The sequence below is a fragment of the Mercenaria mercenaria genome, chromosome 4 (assembly GCF_021730395.1).
Source record: "Mercenaria mercenaria strain notata chromosome 4, MADL_Memer_1, whole genome shotgun sequence".
NCBI lineage: Eukaryota > Metazoa > Mollusca > Bivalvia > Venerida > Veneridae > Mercenaria > Mercenaria mercenaria.
The window spans coordinates 74,691,819-74,707,205 of record NC_069364.1 but is presented as its reverse complement, the minus strand read 5'-3'; the positions used below and the strand labels follow the sequence as shown (position 1 = coordinate 74,707,205).

Sequence of the window (15,387 nt, the reverse complement as noted above, 5' to 3'; positions counted from 1 at the left end):
AGATGCTTGAGAACGCATCTGTGTCATCACAAGCACTTGTGTTAGCAACAAAGTCGGCAAAAAACAACAAGTTGAGGTGAGTAGAAAAAAGTTGTCCTTCCCTAAAGTTGTGTAATCTAAATAGCAAATATTTTGTCTCTCGGGTCGCGTGACGTCATCGCACGCGCTTATTTATGCTGAGGCCCGGCAAGGGTTAATTCAAATCTAATTTTTATAACACGAAAAGAATATGCGCTAATTAGCATAAAACGCATTTAAAACAAAGTAAATGAATATATAGGCCCTCAACGTCATTGAATTTCCACGTCTATGTTATTTTTTTATGTTGGCGTCATTTCCTTTTGAATTATCCGTTTCGGGGCCGTAATACATTTATGCTTTGCCAAGGAACGCGCATGTATAAAAAAAGTGTTAATAACAGAAACTTGAGCGCGAGAATCTCGTTACTCTCCTGTTAAAACACCCCTGAAAAGTGACAAGAACAGCAGTTTTATGCCAGAATTTGTGATAAACAGTGACGTAAAAATTAAACTACGTCATGCTGGTGTGAGAAGGACGACAGGCGCTTTTAAATCTCTGATAGCAAATATTTCCCACGAGGTATGCTATTGCAAATTGATTTCAGTTTGTTGAAAAAAGAACGATTTGGGCTGTAGCATCGATTTATTTCCAAGACAATGTTGAAAATATAACCAACTTTATGTTTAAAAAGTGGTCGAATATTTACAACCTCTAGAAGGTAAAATATGGAGGCCAAACCTGTCCGTTAGTTTAAGCGCGGGTTTATTGTTTACAATACTGTAAACAGCCGTTAATGATAACAATCAATGTTGCTTGTATTAAAGCACATATGGTAGAAATTTTGTACAAATCAATTGTATAAAGAAAGAAATATTAATGAAAAACGCAGAAAGTGGCCGAATTTACGACTCGAACCAGTAAGTCGAAATTTCGAGTTACTAAGTCGAAATTTCGAGTTATTAAATAAACCGCACCTGGCACTAATGCTCTTCCGTAGTGTATCCTTCATGTTATGTATTTTTTTGGAGCACCCATATACTAGGCTGTATCAGGTTATATCTGTTTTTCTTAACGGTTTAAAATTAAATACATTTATCGCTGGGCTCTGTTCCAGTATATTTCTCGACCTATGGTAATGTAACTGAACCGGACCTCTAATTGCTATTCGTCTTTACAAAGTCACGGCGTCAATTCCGTTCATGGACGTTTATTTCATATTTAGTTCTTTTGGCCAAAAATGAACATTTTAACGTAAAACATGCATAATAAAAAATCACACGAACAGTACAGTCAGCTGTAAATATTTGCCTAGTAGATTCGTGACAAAGAATGGATCGCCATTCTTTTTTTCTCGTTCACAGTGATGTGGGCATCCGCATATTGTCGAGAATATTCCTCCTACTAATTATGAAACTTGGTAGAGCGGACGCAGTGGTCTAGTGGTAACACTGTCTGACTACGAAACCAGGGGTCGTGAGTTCGAGCCTCCGCTCGTCCAACTAAAAATTACTATTAACACCGATATAAAGATTATCGTGTTTTGGTGCTTTACACCTGGTAAGCTAGAGAACAAGGGAAACTTCTGGAATTGAAGCGTCTTCTGTATCTTGCACTATCCTCCCACTAACATTACCAACAGTCTTCTGGAGGAGTCCCCCATATGGGTTACCGGTGGCGGCTATAAATAAGCTTACAAAACAAATGAAACTTGGTATATACAAGCAACAGGATGTGAACGTGCGCCTGTTGTTGTGAATGCTTATGACCGATTCTGGTTTCGTTATGCTCATTTGGACTTAAAATATTTTACTACTATACACTTATTGAATGACTTGCTGGTCAATAGTCAAAACTATTGCCCGAGATCTGATGGACCAAGTACGAACAGTTTTGACTATTCAATAAGTGTTTAATTACATAACATCAGAAATCAATTTTCACAGATCTGTTTTTCAAGTTTTGACTACTAAGCCCAGTAAATATGTATTGAAAATAGACCGGTCATTTCAAACAATCTATGGACCGGCGATTTATAGAAGTTTGTTTTGGGTTTAAGCCGTTTATCAATAGTACTTCAGTTATATCTGTATCTGTATCTGTAGGGTATACGACGCAGGACCACTTCTGGTATAAGGCGCCGGTGTGAGTGGGTGCGATATTGTCTTTCAGTTTATTTCAGTCCTGCACTGCCTTAATAAAAAAAGAATGTCTGTATTGATCTGAGTTGGCGTTATTTACTTTGAAACAGTTTGAGTGGTTAAAGCAGAATTTTTCAACGATGTTTGAGCTGATGCTGTCACTTATAATTTTAGGGCGTATTCGTCTTTTATTAAGTACTGGTGTTAAATAACTGTTCTTGTTAATTGCCGGCACCATACCCCTGATGATTTTATAGATAAAAGTTAGTCTTGCCTGCTGTCTTCTTTCCTGCAGGCTGTCCAGGTTGAGTCTTTGTAACATGTCAGTAACACACCCATCTTCTCTGAAGTGATAGTCTTTTAAAATGAACCTTGCTGCGTGGCGTTAAATTTTCTCCAGGGAGTTGATATCCTTAACGTAGTATGGATCCCAGATAATTGACCCATACTCAAGTGTTGACCGGACAAGTGAAATATATGCAAGTTTCCTACAGTCTTGGGCACAATTCCTAAGGTTCCGTTTTAAAAATCCCAAAGTTGAATTTGCTTTTTTACAAATATTGGTGATATGTGTTTCCCATGTAAGATGGTTTTATCTAGCTCGTAGAAGAAATTTGACTTGAATATATCGGCGGGCAGTTAAAGGTCCAATACTAAGGAAAGTGAACATTTTAATTTCTTTTAAAAAGCACGATACTATTTCATTTTATTGGAAAATGAAAGTTGGTATGTAGAAATTTGAAATAAATCGCAGTATATGTACAATTATTTTTCTATGAAGTATGAAGAAAGTTAAAAAGACCTTGGGGGTCATTCTTTCGATTCATTGAAATTTCAACATAATACACATACATTTCTTTGAGTTCCAAAGACCTTCTGAAAATTTTGACCTGCCAATCTTCATTATTTAGTGTCTTGCAGAAGTCTATGCACTGGCTATGAAAAAAATTGCCAACTCACTTTCCCTTAGTAATGGACCTTTAACCTAACCAGTGTTCCTGGATTCTGTACCAGTACAAACCTGTTCTCCGCAAGTAACTGCCGACTTCTCCACATATATGAATCAGAGGTGGAGGACTAATGATTTCAGACACAATGTTTTTATCAAATCGCAATGGAGAACGCCGCGCCCGGGGATCGAACTCACGGCCCCGCGACCCGTAGATCTGCGCTCTCCCTATTGAACTAAGCGGATTTATGTAAGAATTAATGATAAGTGCTTTTATCTTTCAATAAATAGTAACAAGTTTTATGTTGCACCAGAAAATAGCCGATATATTATGCTCAAAAGTGGGAATATATCAGATATGATCCCCACCGACATTAGTCCAGTGTCGACTTTATATTGATAATGTATATCGCAGTAGGATATTAATACAAAAGTAAGTACGAAAACAGATAAAAACGTTTTATATCCATTTAAGTGTAACAAGTATAAGTATCTGTACCATTTGGTTTAAATAAACTTTATTTTCAAATATGCATTACATACAAACATAATATTGATGTTATATGATTGAAGAATAAGCTATAAGCTTGTATTAAAACCTCTTTCCTGTAGATTGAAAATAATACAGATTTAACAACAAAATTTTCAAAATGATTGCAAAATAGTACACATACGATGTTGTAAGCAGTAGCTCTAACCAGGTTATATAATACTGTAGCGAAAATGTAGAAAATCAAAAATAACTATACATAATTATATACATCGGTACGGTTAAGCTGGAAATAATTTAAATATTGTAGCTGATGTTCTTTGAATGTGTTTACCTTTAATTTATTTAATAGTTCTATTTTATTTGTACGTACATTCCTTTTCAATTATTGTATCTGTTTGTTTTTGTTTGTTTTGGGTTTAACGCCGTTTTTCAACAGTTTTTCAGTTACAATAAACCCAACCCAGAACCCATATGGGAAAATTAGACCCATCGTGAAAATCACCACAAAAGCCGATAATACGTTTGGCCAGGTAAATCGGCTGTCGAGACTGTTCGCTAGTTTTCGGCCTACTCCGTATTTCAGGCCGATGTTTAACCCTTCTTCGCCAATGTACCGTTACATTAATACTTTTGATCATATTGATTTAGGGATATTGTTAAGTCTAATTTACAGTGATTGCAAAGATAGATTAGAAAATAGAAACCTAAATGGCTGTTGGTGGTTTAATTAGAATACCATTTATAACGGTATTCTCAACAAACACATTATTATAAAACCAAACAATGACTTTCCAAAAGTAATTTCTACTTTCTTATAATTTATTTATTTATTTATGTCTCATTCATTTACAAACATATAAAATTACATACAGACTAAAACAATTGTAAATGACCGTTCTAAATAGAACTATAAGAGACAATATACATACTCACATTTAAAAACATACCATATAACTTATAAATTCATATTAACTTAATTAAGAATTAAAATATAAAATCATGTGTACTATATTCAATATCATTTATGAATAAAATTCATCTGGTATGACACTAAATAAAAGTTGACAATGGCCAAGTAACTACATGAATACATCTATGGATGTTGTATGACTACCCGAATGCATGAAAGTTGAGTAACTGACCGAGTGAGTACATGAATGTACGGATGTTGAGGTAAGTAGCCGAGTGGGTACATAAATACATATGAAGATGATGAGTAGATGACCAAATGAGTACATGAGTGTAAGGATGTTGAGTGAGTACATGAATGCACAAATGCTGAGTAGCTAATCAAGTGAGTACATGAAAGTACAGATGTCGAGTGAGTACATGAACGCACATATGCTGATTAACTGACCAAGTGAGTACATAAATGTACGGATGTTTAGGTAGGTGACCGAGTGGGTACATGAGTACATGTCCAGATATTGAGTGGGTGACCGAATGACTACACGAGTGTGTGGGTGTTGAGTGAGTACGTGAATGCACTAATGTTGAGTACCTGACCAAGTAAATACATGAATGTACAGATGCTGAATGAGTGCCAGAGTGGGTACATAAATATATGTACGGATGTTGAGTAAGTGTGTGTATGTGTGTGTGTATTCAGGTTAAACGTCTTGTTCAACAATTTTAAGTGACTAAAAGAGTACATGAGTGTACGGATGTTAAGTGACCAAGCGAGAACACGAGTGTACCGATGTAGAGTAAATAACCGAGTAAGTATATAATACCTGTATTAATGTTGAGTAAGTGACCGCCTGATTATATTTTATATTTATTCATTTCTATAGTATCATCTATGCAAATAACTTCTAATAGAATATAGCATTGTGCATATCCTTACAATCAGATGGAAACTCGCTTTTATAATACTTTCTTTGATGTTCATGATTATGAAATAAAGATTTTAAGTAGTTTTTTATGTAATCAAATAACTGCACATTTATTATTATGTCGTGAGCGGTGTCCAACCAGCTTAGAATTTTATGCCAGCTCGAAGATCGAAATTCAACTTCATAACTTATCGAATTTTGATCCTAAGCTACACCTGAAGGTCAAAAAACGTCAAATTGCAAAATAGCTTTTAATTTCGGGCCAGCTCAATGATCGAAATTTATAATATTCCAAAAGGCAAATTTCGATCTCTTATTGAATGAACAGCCTGTTCCAAGATTGATATTGAAATGAAAAAGTCAAATATCGAGCAAGCAATTAGTGTCGAGCCATCTCGAAAATCGTACTTCCAATTTTGAAAAGCTGAATTTCAGTATAATACTGAAACTGCGATCTGCTCAAGATTCAAAGATTAAAAATCGTGCATGATCGGATATATCGAAATTCAAGTTTTTATGCCCCCGGCATCTACTGATGCGGGAGGCATATAGTGATTGTCCTGTCCGTCCATTCGTTCGTCCGTCCGTCCGTCCGTCCATCCGTACGAGGTTAACCAAATGGGACCGTTTCGTCTAGCATCAATACCCTTTACTAGAATGACTTGATACTAATGCAGATGTAACCTGTGACCATTCCTCATCTTCAGACATCACCTGACCTCAGTTTGACCGTGACCTTGAACTTGACCTCGTTTTGGACTTAGGTTGCTTTGTATCGACAAGGATGCCAGCGGGGGCATCAAGCGTTTATTGAACACAGCTCCTTGTTAAAAATCTAAATAGATTTTCCTTAAGTACTGTTAGATGTTCAGACTGTGGATCGGAGTTTTCTTCGGGAAAACACTATTCTCGGTATTATATTTCAAGCATGCTCGAATTTTCAAAGCAATCGAATTTAAAACTTGTATTGAATGTGAAACTATCTTTTAAACAGCCAGCTTACGAGAAAACCCAGTACTGGTGTCATATGAGAAGTCATGGTCGTGACCCCTTTCACGGATGCTCGAATCAACGACCCCTGGGTTGAGCGACCGACACATTATTCACTGGACGACCGCTCCCCTCAAAATATTTGAACTTCGGTCATCCTGTTGGATCTAATTTCAATTCTGCCTCGAAATTCGACAAATTCTTTTTATTTTAATTTCGATTTCCGAGTCTGTGCGAAATTCAATATATTAAGCGAAATTCAACATCATCCTTTCAAAATTTGAATTTTGATTTTTCTACTTCTAACTTGCCAAAAATATGCCGCCTAAAATTTCAACGTTTCTTTTTTAAATTTTAAACTTCGATCCTCAAGCTGTTTAAAATTGACTATTGGCTGTAGACAAATCATATTATGGAGCGTCCACTAATTTATAAATCCGTACATGTGTGCTGTTTAGCGGGTGAGAAGATGTCAGTCTTTACCGTTAAGGAGCTTAAATTCCGTAAGAATTGACGGAAACATACGAGAATGTTCGAGTCTTTCCGATAAGGAAAAAAAAACCTAATCTCATCTGCAAAATGCTTAAAAAAGACCATTTTCTTCTTCACCTAGAAAACTGAAATTAGTATGAAACAATAGCTAAATGAATATAGATTACTAAGTCGTTTGCAAAGGTCTTAAAGCACACATAAGAATCTATTTATTCTTTGTTAAACAGAAGAAATTTCAGCAAATTATCCATATTTTACTATATTTCTAATTGTAGATAGACAGACATAAAGTATACGCAAAAAAGACCATTTTCTTTTAAATTCATTTTTAAAATAAAATATTCATAAGAAAGACAATGCATTGAATATTATCACATCATTTGCAAAGCTAAAATATCTATGATACTTTTTCCATGAATTTAGATAAAGTAAAAGGCTCCTTCTTTGCGCTATATAAAATATTTTCACTCGTGTGAAAAATCGATGGGTCTAATTTTCCCATATGAGTGTTCCTGGATTCTGTACCAGTACAAACATTTTCTCCGCAAGATACTGCCCAACTTGCCTATATGAACCAGAGGAGGATGGATGATTTCAGACACAATCAATGTCTTTTATCAAAACGTCAATGAGAACCGCCTTGCCCTGTGATCGAACTAACAACCCCACAATCCGTAGACATGCGCTCTCAGCGGGCGGGGTATCGTATCTGTACTCCGTAGTTCATTGTATCTGGTAAATACTGATCCCAGGTTGTATCTTGTATATCCTTTGTGGTCCGTGGTATCATGTCCAGCGTTTGTGTTCTGCGAGTCCGAGAGTGAAACACATCGTATTAGCAGGAACTAACATGTTCACCGCATTTTGTGGATTATTCTGTCCTTTATTTACATCTACCTATTTCATAGCAAATCTTTTCTATTAAATGTACTTTACTAAATGGACATCATATTTCAATTATTTATTTCATCAGTGTAGAATACATGGCTGAGATAATAGTTTATTTAGTGATAATCTCGAAAGATGTACATTGTCTTATTTAGAGAAATTTTCGCATTTCCGCCTTTGCTTTGCTGTATTGTAAATCATGTAGATTCATGTTCCTGTATTAAGATTTTCTTCATTAAATGTAAGTACTGTCTAAAAAAAAAACAACAACAGAAAGCGGCATCAGTGATTGAGTTTTACTCTTGCATAATCCCGCACTATATATACTTACTAAATTAATATTCTGTATGTTTATTTCACTGTAGCAAAATATTTATTATATCAACATTATTTACAAATGTATATCAATTTAAATGTAACAGTTTTACCATTGTTAAATTCATTAGAATTTGGCATTCTTATAGATCTAAACAGATCTATCAACATTGTTGTTCATACTCATTTAAAATTATGATTTTTATTTACATTTTTACATTGAAATTTTGTTAGAATACATAGAATGACAAATAGAATTTAGAAGAAAATGTCAAAACTAGAGTTGATTAAACCTCTCCATGAACTGATACATTCTTGTTAGTTTTAAATTCGTGTGAACAATTTATATATATTTTAATGCATATACATCTGAGTTTCGTTTTTAAAATATCCCAGTATTTGCTTAGTAAGTCTTTGAAAAAGGCGAAACTTTTAAAGCTTAGCGTTCCTCAATCCTCATTTTAAACGCTTTGGCATTCCAAATTGTTTTAAGCTCCCCACCCTTGTCTGGAAGCAAATCTTCCTTTTCCGGCAGAAATCTCAACTTCTGAACGAGTCCAGCAGTAAATAGAAATATTTCTATTCTTGCCAATGTTTCTCCAAGACACGACCTTGGACCCAATGAAAATGGAATAAACTCTTTTGGAATTTTTACGTCACTTCCGTCAGCGTTTAAAAACCTTTCTGGTTTGAATTCTTCTGGATCTTCCCAAATATACGGGTCTTTTAGAACTGAGCTTATGACTGGAATCACGGTACACTGCTCTGGAATAATATATCCTCGGAATAATGTATCTTGTTGAACAGTGTGAGGCATTGCTAGCGGAGCCACGTGAGAAATTCGGAGTCCTTCTAACACAACCGCTTGCACATATGGAAGTCGTTTTCTATCTGCAACTGATGGCGGTTCTTTTCCGAGTACTTTTGTCATCTCCGCATACATTTTATCCTGTATATGTGGATTTCTGATCAAATGGAGCAATATCCATCTAACCGTGGCCGCAGTAGTTTCACTTCCGGCTACAATAAGATGATATGCTGCTATTTTCATATCGTCTTCGTCTAAATTGCTCTCTACTCCATTACTTTTGTTGGCAGCAACACGATCCAAGTAACTCTCGACGTAAGTACAACTACCAAGGCTAGTTTTTCTTTTCAAATTTTCTATGAATTTTGATTGAAATTCCGTTACCTTTGAAAACTTGTATGTAGTTTTCTGAATACCCAGTATGTCACCAGGAAAATGCTGCAAGAACGGAAGACAGTTGACAATCACCTCCGTTTTCATATATTGATCTGCAAAATCCCGAATATTCTTTTGAAACCATTGCAAGTCTTCGTCATTTATATCAAATCTGTGTCCATAGACGACTTGAAAGACTACATTTGAAACACTTGAATTTAAGTATCTCTCAATGTCAAAGGGGTGTTCAAATTTTAGTATCGTTTCTTTCAGCGTTATGATCTCGGCGTTTACTAAATTTTCAATAAAACCTTTGTCACGGTAACATATTTCTTGCAAGACTGCTAACGCGAAACTTCTCCCTTCTTTCCACCTTGTTCCCCTAGGAAACAAAAGTCCCTTTGTATGGATATCAGCCTCCTTATGAAGTGCAGGTTCAGCTCTTCCCATAAACTGGGAGCCTTTCTTTATCAGCGCGTCATGAATGGTATCGTATCCATTCAGAAACACCAAAAGTTGACGACCAGCGTACAGTCCAAATACGTCCCCATACTGTTTTCTTAATTCGTTCAACCTGCCTAATGTATCTGATGAAACTAATGACGGAAGATTGCCGATGATCGGAAACAATGCTGGTCCCGGCGGCACTCTCTTCTGACGTCTAGTATTTATGTAAACTAACAGAAATGTAAGCAAAAATATTAATACTGTTGTAATCGTGCTGTAATCGTGATCATTTCCGCGTTTAGAATCCATTTTTTGAAATATTACCACGCGTATTGTACGCTTTATAACTGCTTTACGTTTAATACTGAATATACAGTTTATGCTCTATATATCACAAATAAATGCCATGCTTGGAGAGTTTTTATTGTATGCGTGTATCTCTCAACAGTGGAAGAGTACTTAAATTTGATATATTGAAACGCAGCTAGTAGTTCAGTCTATACTGTCGGTAGTGAGGGTATACAATAATTTACGCTTGACTTTTAAAGGCGGACAGTAACACAATGTCATTAAATATTTGAAGGTTTCGAGTTTAAACAGGTAGCGATTTGTTCATCGGTGCGCTGCAAACGTTTGTTGATGAAGTTGTGAGACCTTACAAATGAACACAGGTGACCAAACTACAACCGTTAAGTTAACACTTTGAAAAATTTAACTTTCTGTCGGAAATACAGGGGAATTTCGAAATGTATTCATTTTATTGTACAAATTTTCTTACTGATACATGTTCTTTATATATAGTTGGAAAATTCTTAGTTTTTTTGTCAACAAAAACAGATATATGCAAGATAAAAATGTGTTTCACTCATGAGCACCATATCTTACATATCCCACTCGCGAAAATATTGCATCTGCTGTTCATTCGAGAAACACTCTAAATAAGACAAATATAGTCCATTTAATATAAATTTCCCGAATTGGTCAGTGTTGCAGAATGAGTTAAGAGACAGATACCACGGATGAAATTCTAACTGTAATCATAGATCGGTCGTTTACGTACGAAGCAATAAATTATAATAGTTAACTCTGACCCACATCAATTTGAACCTCCATAAAGCAGACTATATACATCATTTTAAATTGGTTAGAGTATGCAGAAAGAGAATCTTCCCGTTCGGGATAATAATAATAATAATAATAATAATTTTATTTAAAGAGTATAACATATTTAGCTATAGCCAGTCTAACATATTGTCCTCTTGCATAATAATGTAAAAATCATCGCAAGTATGTAACATAGACAGTTCCGAAATGAAAGACATAAATTGGTCTATAGGTTTTCTTTACTTCCAGGAACCAGTTTAACTTATTTTCCAGTTTTTGAAACAAAATCACTATTTCTTACTTGTTTCTGTCAAAAGGATACACAGGGTAACATAAAATAAAATTCACCATTATGAACCCTCGAGGTTTTTCTACAGTTTAACCCTTCATGCTTATAATGGGTTACAACACAATCACGGCATTCTCGCGGGAAAAGCAAAACGCTATTTGACACAAATGTGGTAAAGCGTTATAGTTGTGAAATAACTGGTTTGTCAGTTTTGGATTTAGTCCTATTATCATGAAAACTGTCGTCATGACATGCAGCGTGAAAAAAGTATGAAATCAACATCTGTGAAGTAGTGATATCTCATACTGAAGAATTGGGTAAAAAATGATTCTATTATCTTTCCTTGTTTATCGAGATCAACGCTAGAAAAATTATCGACGTTGTAATTCAGCTGCAGCTTTTCAAGATTTGAAAATAAATAGTAAAGCATATAAAAAAGAACTGAATATGAAATTTCATAAATTTCACAAAATATGAATAAGAAGTTCAGAAATCTTAGATCGTCTGACCCAAAGGCATATTGGTCACTTTTAAACAAATATTCTAATGATAGGAATGAGACAATTTCTAACATATCTAAAGAAACATTTTATGAACATTTTAGCAAGTTAAATGAAGGCAGTGATGATGTAGACATGAACTTTAATCTTGATAATGTAACTAACTATAATGTGGAACTCAACACCAATATCACTGAGGCAGAGATATTGACATGTATGAACAAATTAAGTAATAACAAAGCCTGTTCTGTTTATGATAATATTTTAAACGAGTACTTGAAAAATTCCAAAGAGGTAATGTTGCCAGTACTTTGTAAATTGTTTAATCTTATTTTTGATACATCAATTATCCCAGATTCATGGTGTAAGGGAGTAATATTTCCAATTTATAAAAAGAAAGGTGATGTCAATGACCCAGATAATTATCGTGGAATTACCATCCTAAGTTGTCTGGGCAAGTTATTTACTAGTGTACTAAATAATAGGTTAAACAATTTCTTGGAATCAGCAGGACTACTTTGTGAAGAACAAGCAGGTTTTCGAAAACATTATGGCACTGTTGACCATATTTTTTCACTAAAATTGACTTTTATTTAAGTAAAAATTGTCGTCTTTATTGTGCTTTTATAGACTATAAGAAAGCTTTTGATTCTGTTAGTCGAATTTGTTTATGGAAGAAGTTACTTCAACATAATGTTGATGGAAAAGTTTTTAAAGTTATATACTCAATTTATGATCAAGCAAAATCTTGTGTTAAAAGCAATCAAGGTCTCTCAAATTTTTTCATTAGTGCATCTGGAGTTCGACAGGGGGAAAATTTATCACCAATACTTTTTTCTATTTTTCTGAATGATTTAGTGTCCTTTATGTCACATTTTTACAAAGGACTAACAATTCTATCAAATGATGTTAAAGAGTTTTTAAGTGATGATACTACTGAAGTGTTTTTCAAATTATTTTTATTACTCTATGCAGATGACACTGTACTTTTTGCTGAGACACCAAATGAGCTACAAACATCTTTAAATGCAATGTCAGAATATTGTGATATGTGGAAACTGACTGTTAACTCTAGTAAAACTAAAGTTGTTGTTTTTTCTCGAGGTAAAGTGAGAATAAAACCAGTTTTCCGTTATAATGGTGAAGTACTTGATATTGTTGATAATTTTAGTTATCTAGGCATAAAGTTTAATTATAATGGTAATTTCCACGAGACGAAAAAACATTTAGTAGATCAGGCTACTAAAGCTATGTATTCTCTGTTGAGAAAAGCAAGAAAACTTCAACTAAGTATTGATGTACAGTTACATCTATTTGAAACAATGATAATGCCTATATTTTTGTATGGATCTGAGGTGTGGGGTTGCAGTGATATTAGTTTAATTGAAACTTTTCAACTAAAACTTTTAAAGATGTTACTAAAAGTTAAAAAAATCCACACCAAATGTTATGGTATTTGGTGAACTTGGGGCTTTGCCCATTAATGTTATTGTCAAAAGTAGAGTACTTAATTACTGGTGCAAGGTTATTGAAAGTAAAACTGATAAAATCAGCCATATTCTGTATAAGTTAATGTATAAGCTTCATATTCATGATGTATATTGTTGCCCTTGGATTTCATATGTTAAGGATACATTAGAACAGCTTGGATTTGCAGAATATTGGATAAATCAGTCAGTTCCTTCACCACTTTATTTTCGTAATATTATTAAGCTTAGATTGAAGGATTAGTATATACAAACTTGGACCAGAATGGTTCAAAACTCAAGAAAATGTGAGCGTTATAAAATATTCAAGACAGTCTTTAAATTTGAAGACTATTTGAAATTGTTACCATCAAATCTTGCATTATCCTTATGCCATTTTAGGTGCCGTAATAATAAGTTGCCTATTGAGAAGGGTATTTTTCTTAATATTGTCCATGATGAGAGGACATGTCACTTGTGTAATAATGCAGCATTGGGTGACGAGTATCATTATATTTTTGATTGTCCTTTTTTTAAACTGGATAGACAGAAATACATTCCATTTCATCAACAGATTTCAAATGATAATAATTTTCAATGTTTGTTTCAAAGTTGTGATGAAACCCTTCTCCTGAAGTTGGCATTATTTACACAAAAGTTATGTATGTTACTCAGTGAATCTGTTTTATCTGGTGCTAGTCAGAAATTATTGATTTACGTCAGATATGCATATATCTTCCGTTAAATACCTACAGTACGATACAGTATCTGCTATGTATTTTTTACATGTATACGTTTTGTTTTATGTACATGTATTTGCATGTAAATGTTGCCTTTACAAGGCTGATGCCCATATGGGCCTAGTTCTTGAATAAAATCTGAAAAAAAAATCTATACATAGTTGTCTCTCTTAGATCGTCTAGCTGAATATCGATCCCTATCAGATATTTTTAGCGAGTGTCAAACCGTTATGGTTCGGGTATCTCCGCTTATCATATCACGGGAGGTGCCGATCATAAATAACTAGGATCTTAGAGATCTACTGTAAAAACGTGGGAAGGGGAAAATTATTATAAGAAATGTTTCTTATCAAATTTCACACCATTTTCATCTCTATTTCCAAGAAAGATGTAATACCAAACACATTGCCAAGTTTCATAGTGAAATTTCGAGATTTTGGAGAAATATAGACATTTAATAGAAGCCACCCCCTACCCATTTACAGGGCTAATTTTTGGCCTTATGGACCTTTTATTGTATATTTTGGTACAAGTTTCACTTTTTTTGCATCATTTTTCACTGGGATTCTGAAATATCATTCATTCCGTCATGAATAAGACCCAGAAGGATGCATTTTGTGCATTTTCTGACATTCTGGAGACAAAGTATTGGCTTTTAAATCCCAGAAATCGCTGCTGAAATAGACGCATGTACATAAATAAGGTCAAAATTCAAAATTTTTCAAATTTCATTATTATTTTGCATTGGAAACACTCTTTTATATCATATACAACCGATTTATGGCTATAAAGACTAATTACGATGCGTTTCGAGAATAGTCTTATTTCAGCTCTTATAGGTTAAAGGTCAGTAATTCAAATCCTTCTTTGTTTCATATAAAAAACGACAACTTCATGTCGTCTTTACGTATCTTTAGAGAACATCACTTTTTCCTGCACCAATTTTTCATGAAAGTTCTATCAAAAATTAACGAAAAAATGAAAAGAAAATAGGGGGTTGAATAGTTCCTAGTGAAATGCCAGTCAGTTGTGGTCTGCTACCCTAAAAATGGCGCATATTTGCTCTCCTCCGCGCATGGAACACCTACTTCCGGTTTCGATCTGCAAAACTTGCCATGTGGGTTGTATGAACATGAAAACCGTCTCATTTCATGCAGAATGTATTCTAGTAGCGAAAAGTTGTGATTAAAGCACTCGTTCTACACGAATTTGCGCAGAAAATGGGAAAATTAGGATCTATTTATTATGGACTTCTTTCGACTACACCACGGAAGCACATTTTCGACCGAATTACTGACCTTATTCCTTTACACCAATTTTAAGTACCGGTAAAACAACAACAAATATAGTCATCTTTATATTTACAAGGTTACATACGATGTAACAATTTGGTTTAATTCTGTTTTTCATCAAAGAACTATATTTATTTTATAGCTCTTTGTTTTCATTAATGTAAAATACAGAACGGAAAAATAGAAGACATTACGTTATTTTATTCTTTTATTTTGCATGGTATATCAAAATATGATCAATCACT

The 15,387-nt window shown here is 34.3% G+C and overlaps 2 protein-coding genes across 2 annotated transcripts in view; one reads left to right on the top strand and one right to left on the bottom strand.

The window, feature by feature from the left end:
- Positions 1-56: 56 nt before the first annotated feature.
- The window catches only part of LOC123552158 (tryptophan--tRNA ligase, mitochondrial-like), a 45,794-nt gene continuing 30,463 nt past the window's right edge, over positions 57-15,387 (top strand). Inside the window, exon 1 of the mRNA XM_053541700.1 lies at positions 57-76. The gene's annotated coding sequence lies outside the window, so the exon portion shown is untranslated. The remainder of the gene's footprint in view (positions 77-15,387) is intronic.
- LOC123552157 (cytochrome P450 2B19-like) lies at positions 8,088-10,176 on the bottom strand. The gene has a single exon (XM_045341585.2). The coding sequence runs from the start codon at positions 10,058-10,060 to the stop codon at positions 8,561-8,563; it is 1,500 nt and encodes a 499-aa protein (XP_045197520.2). The 5' UTR covers positions 10,061-10,176; the 3' UTR covers positions 8,088-8,560.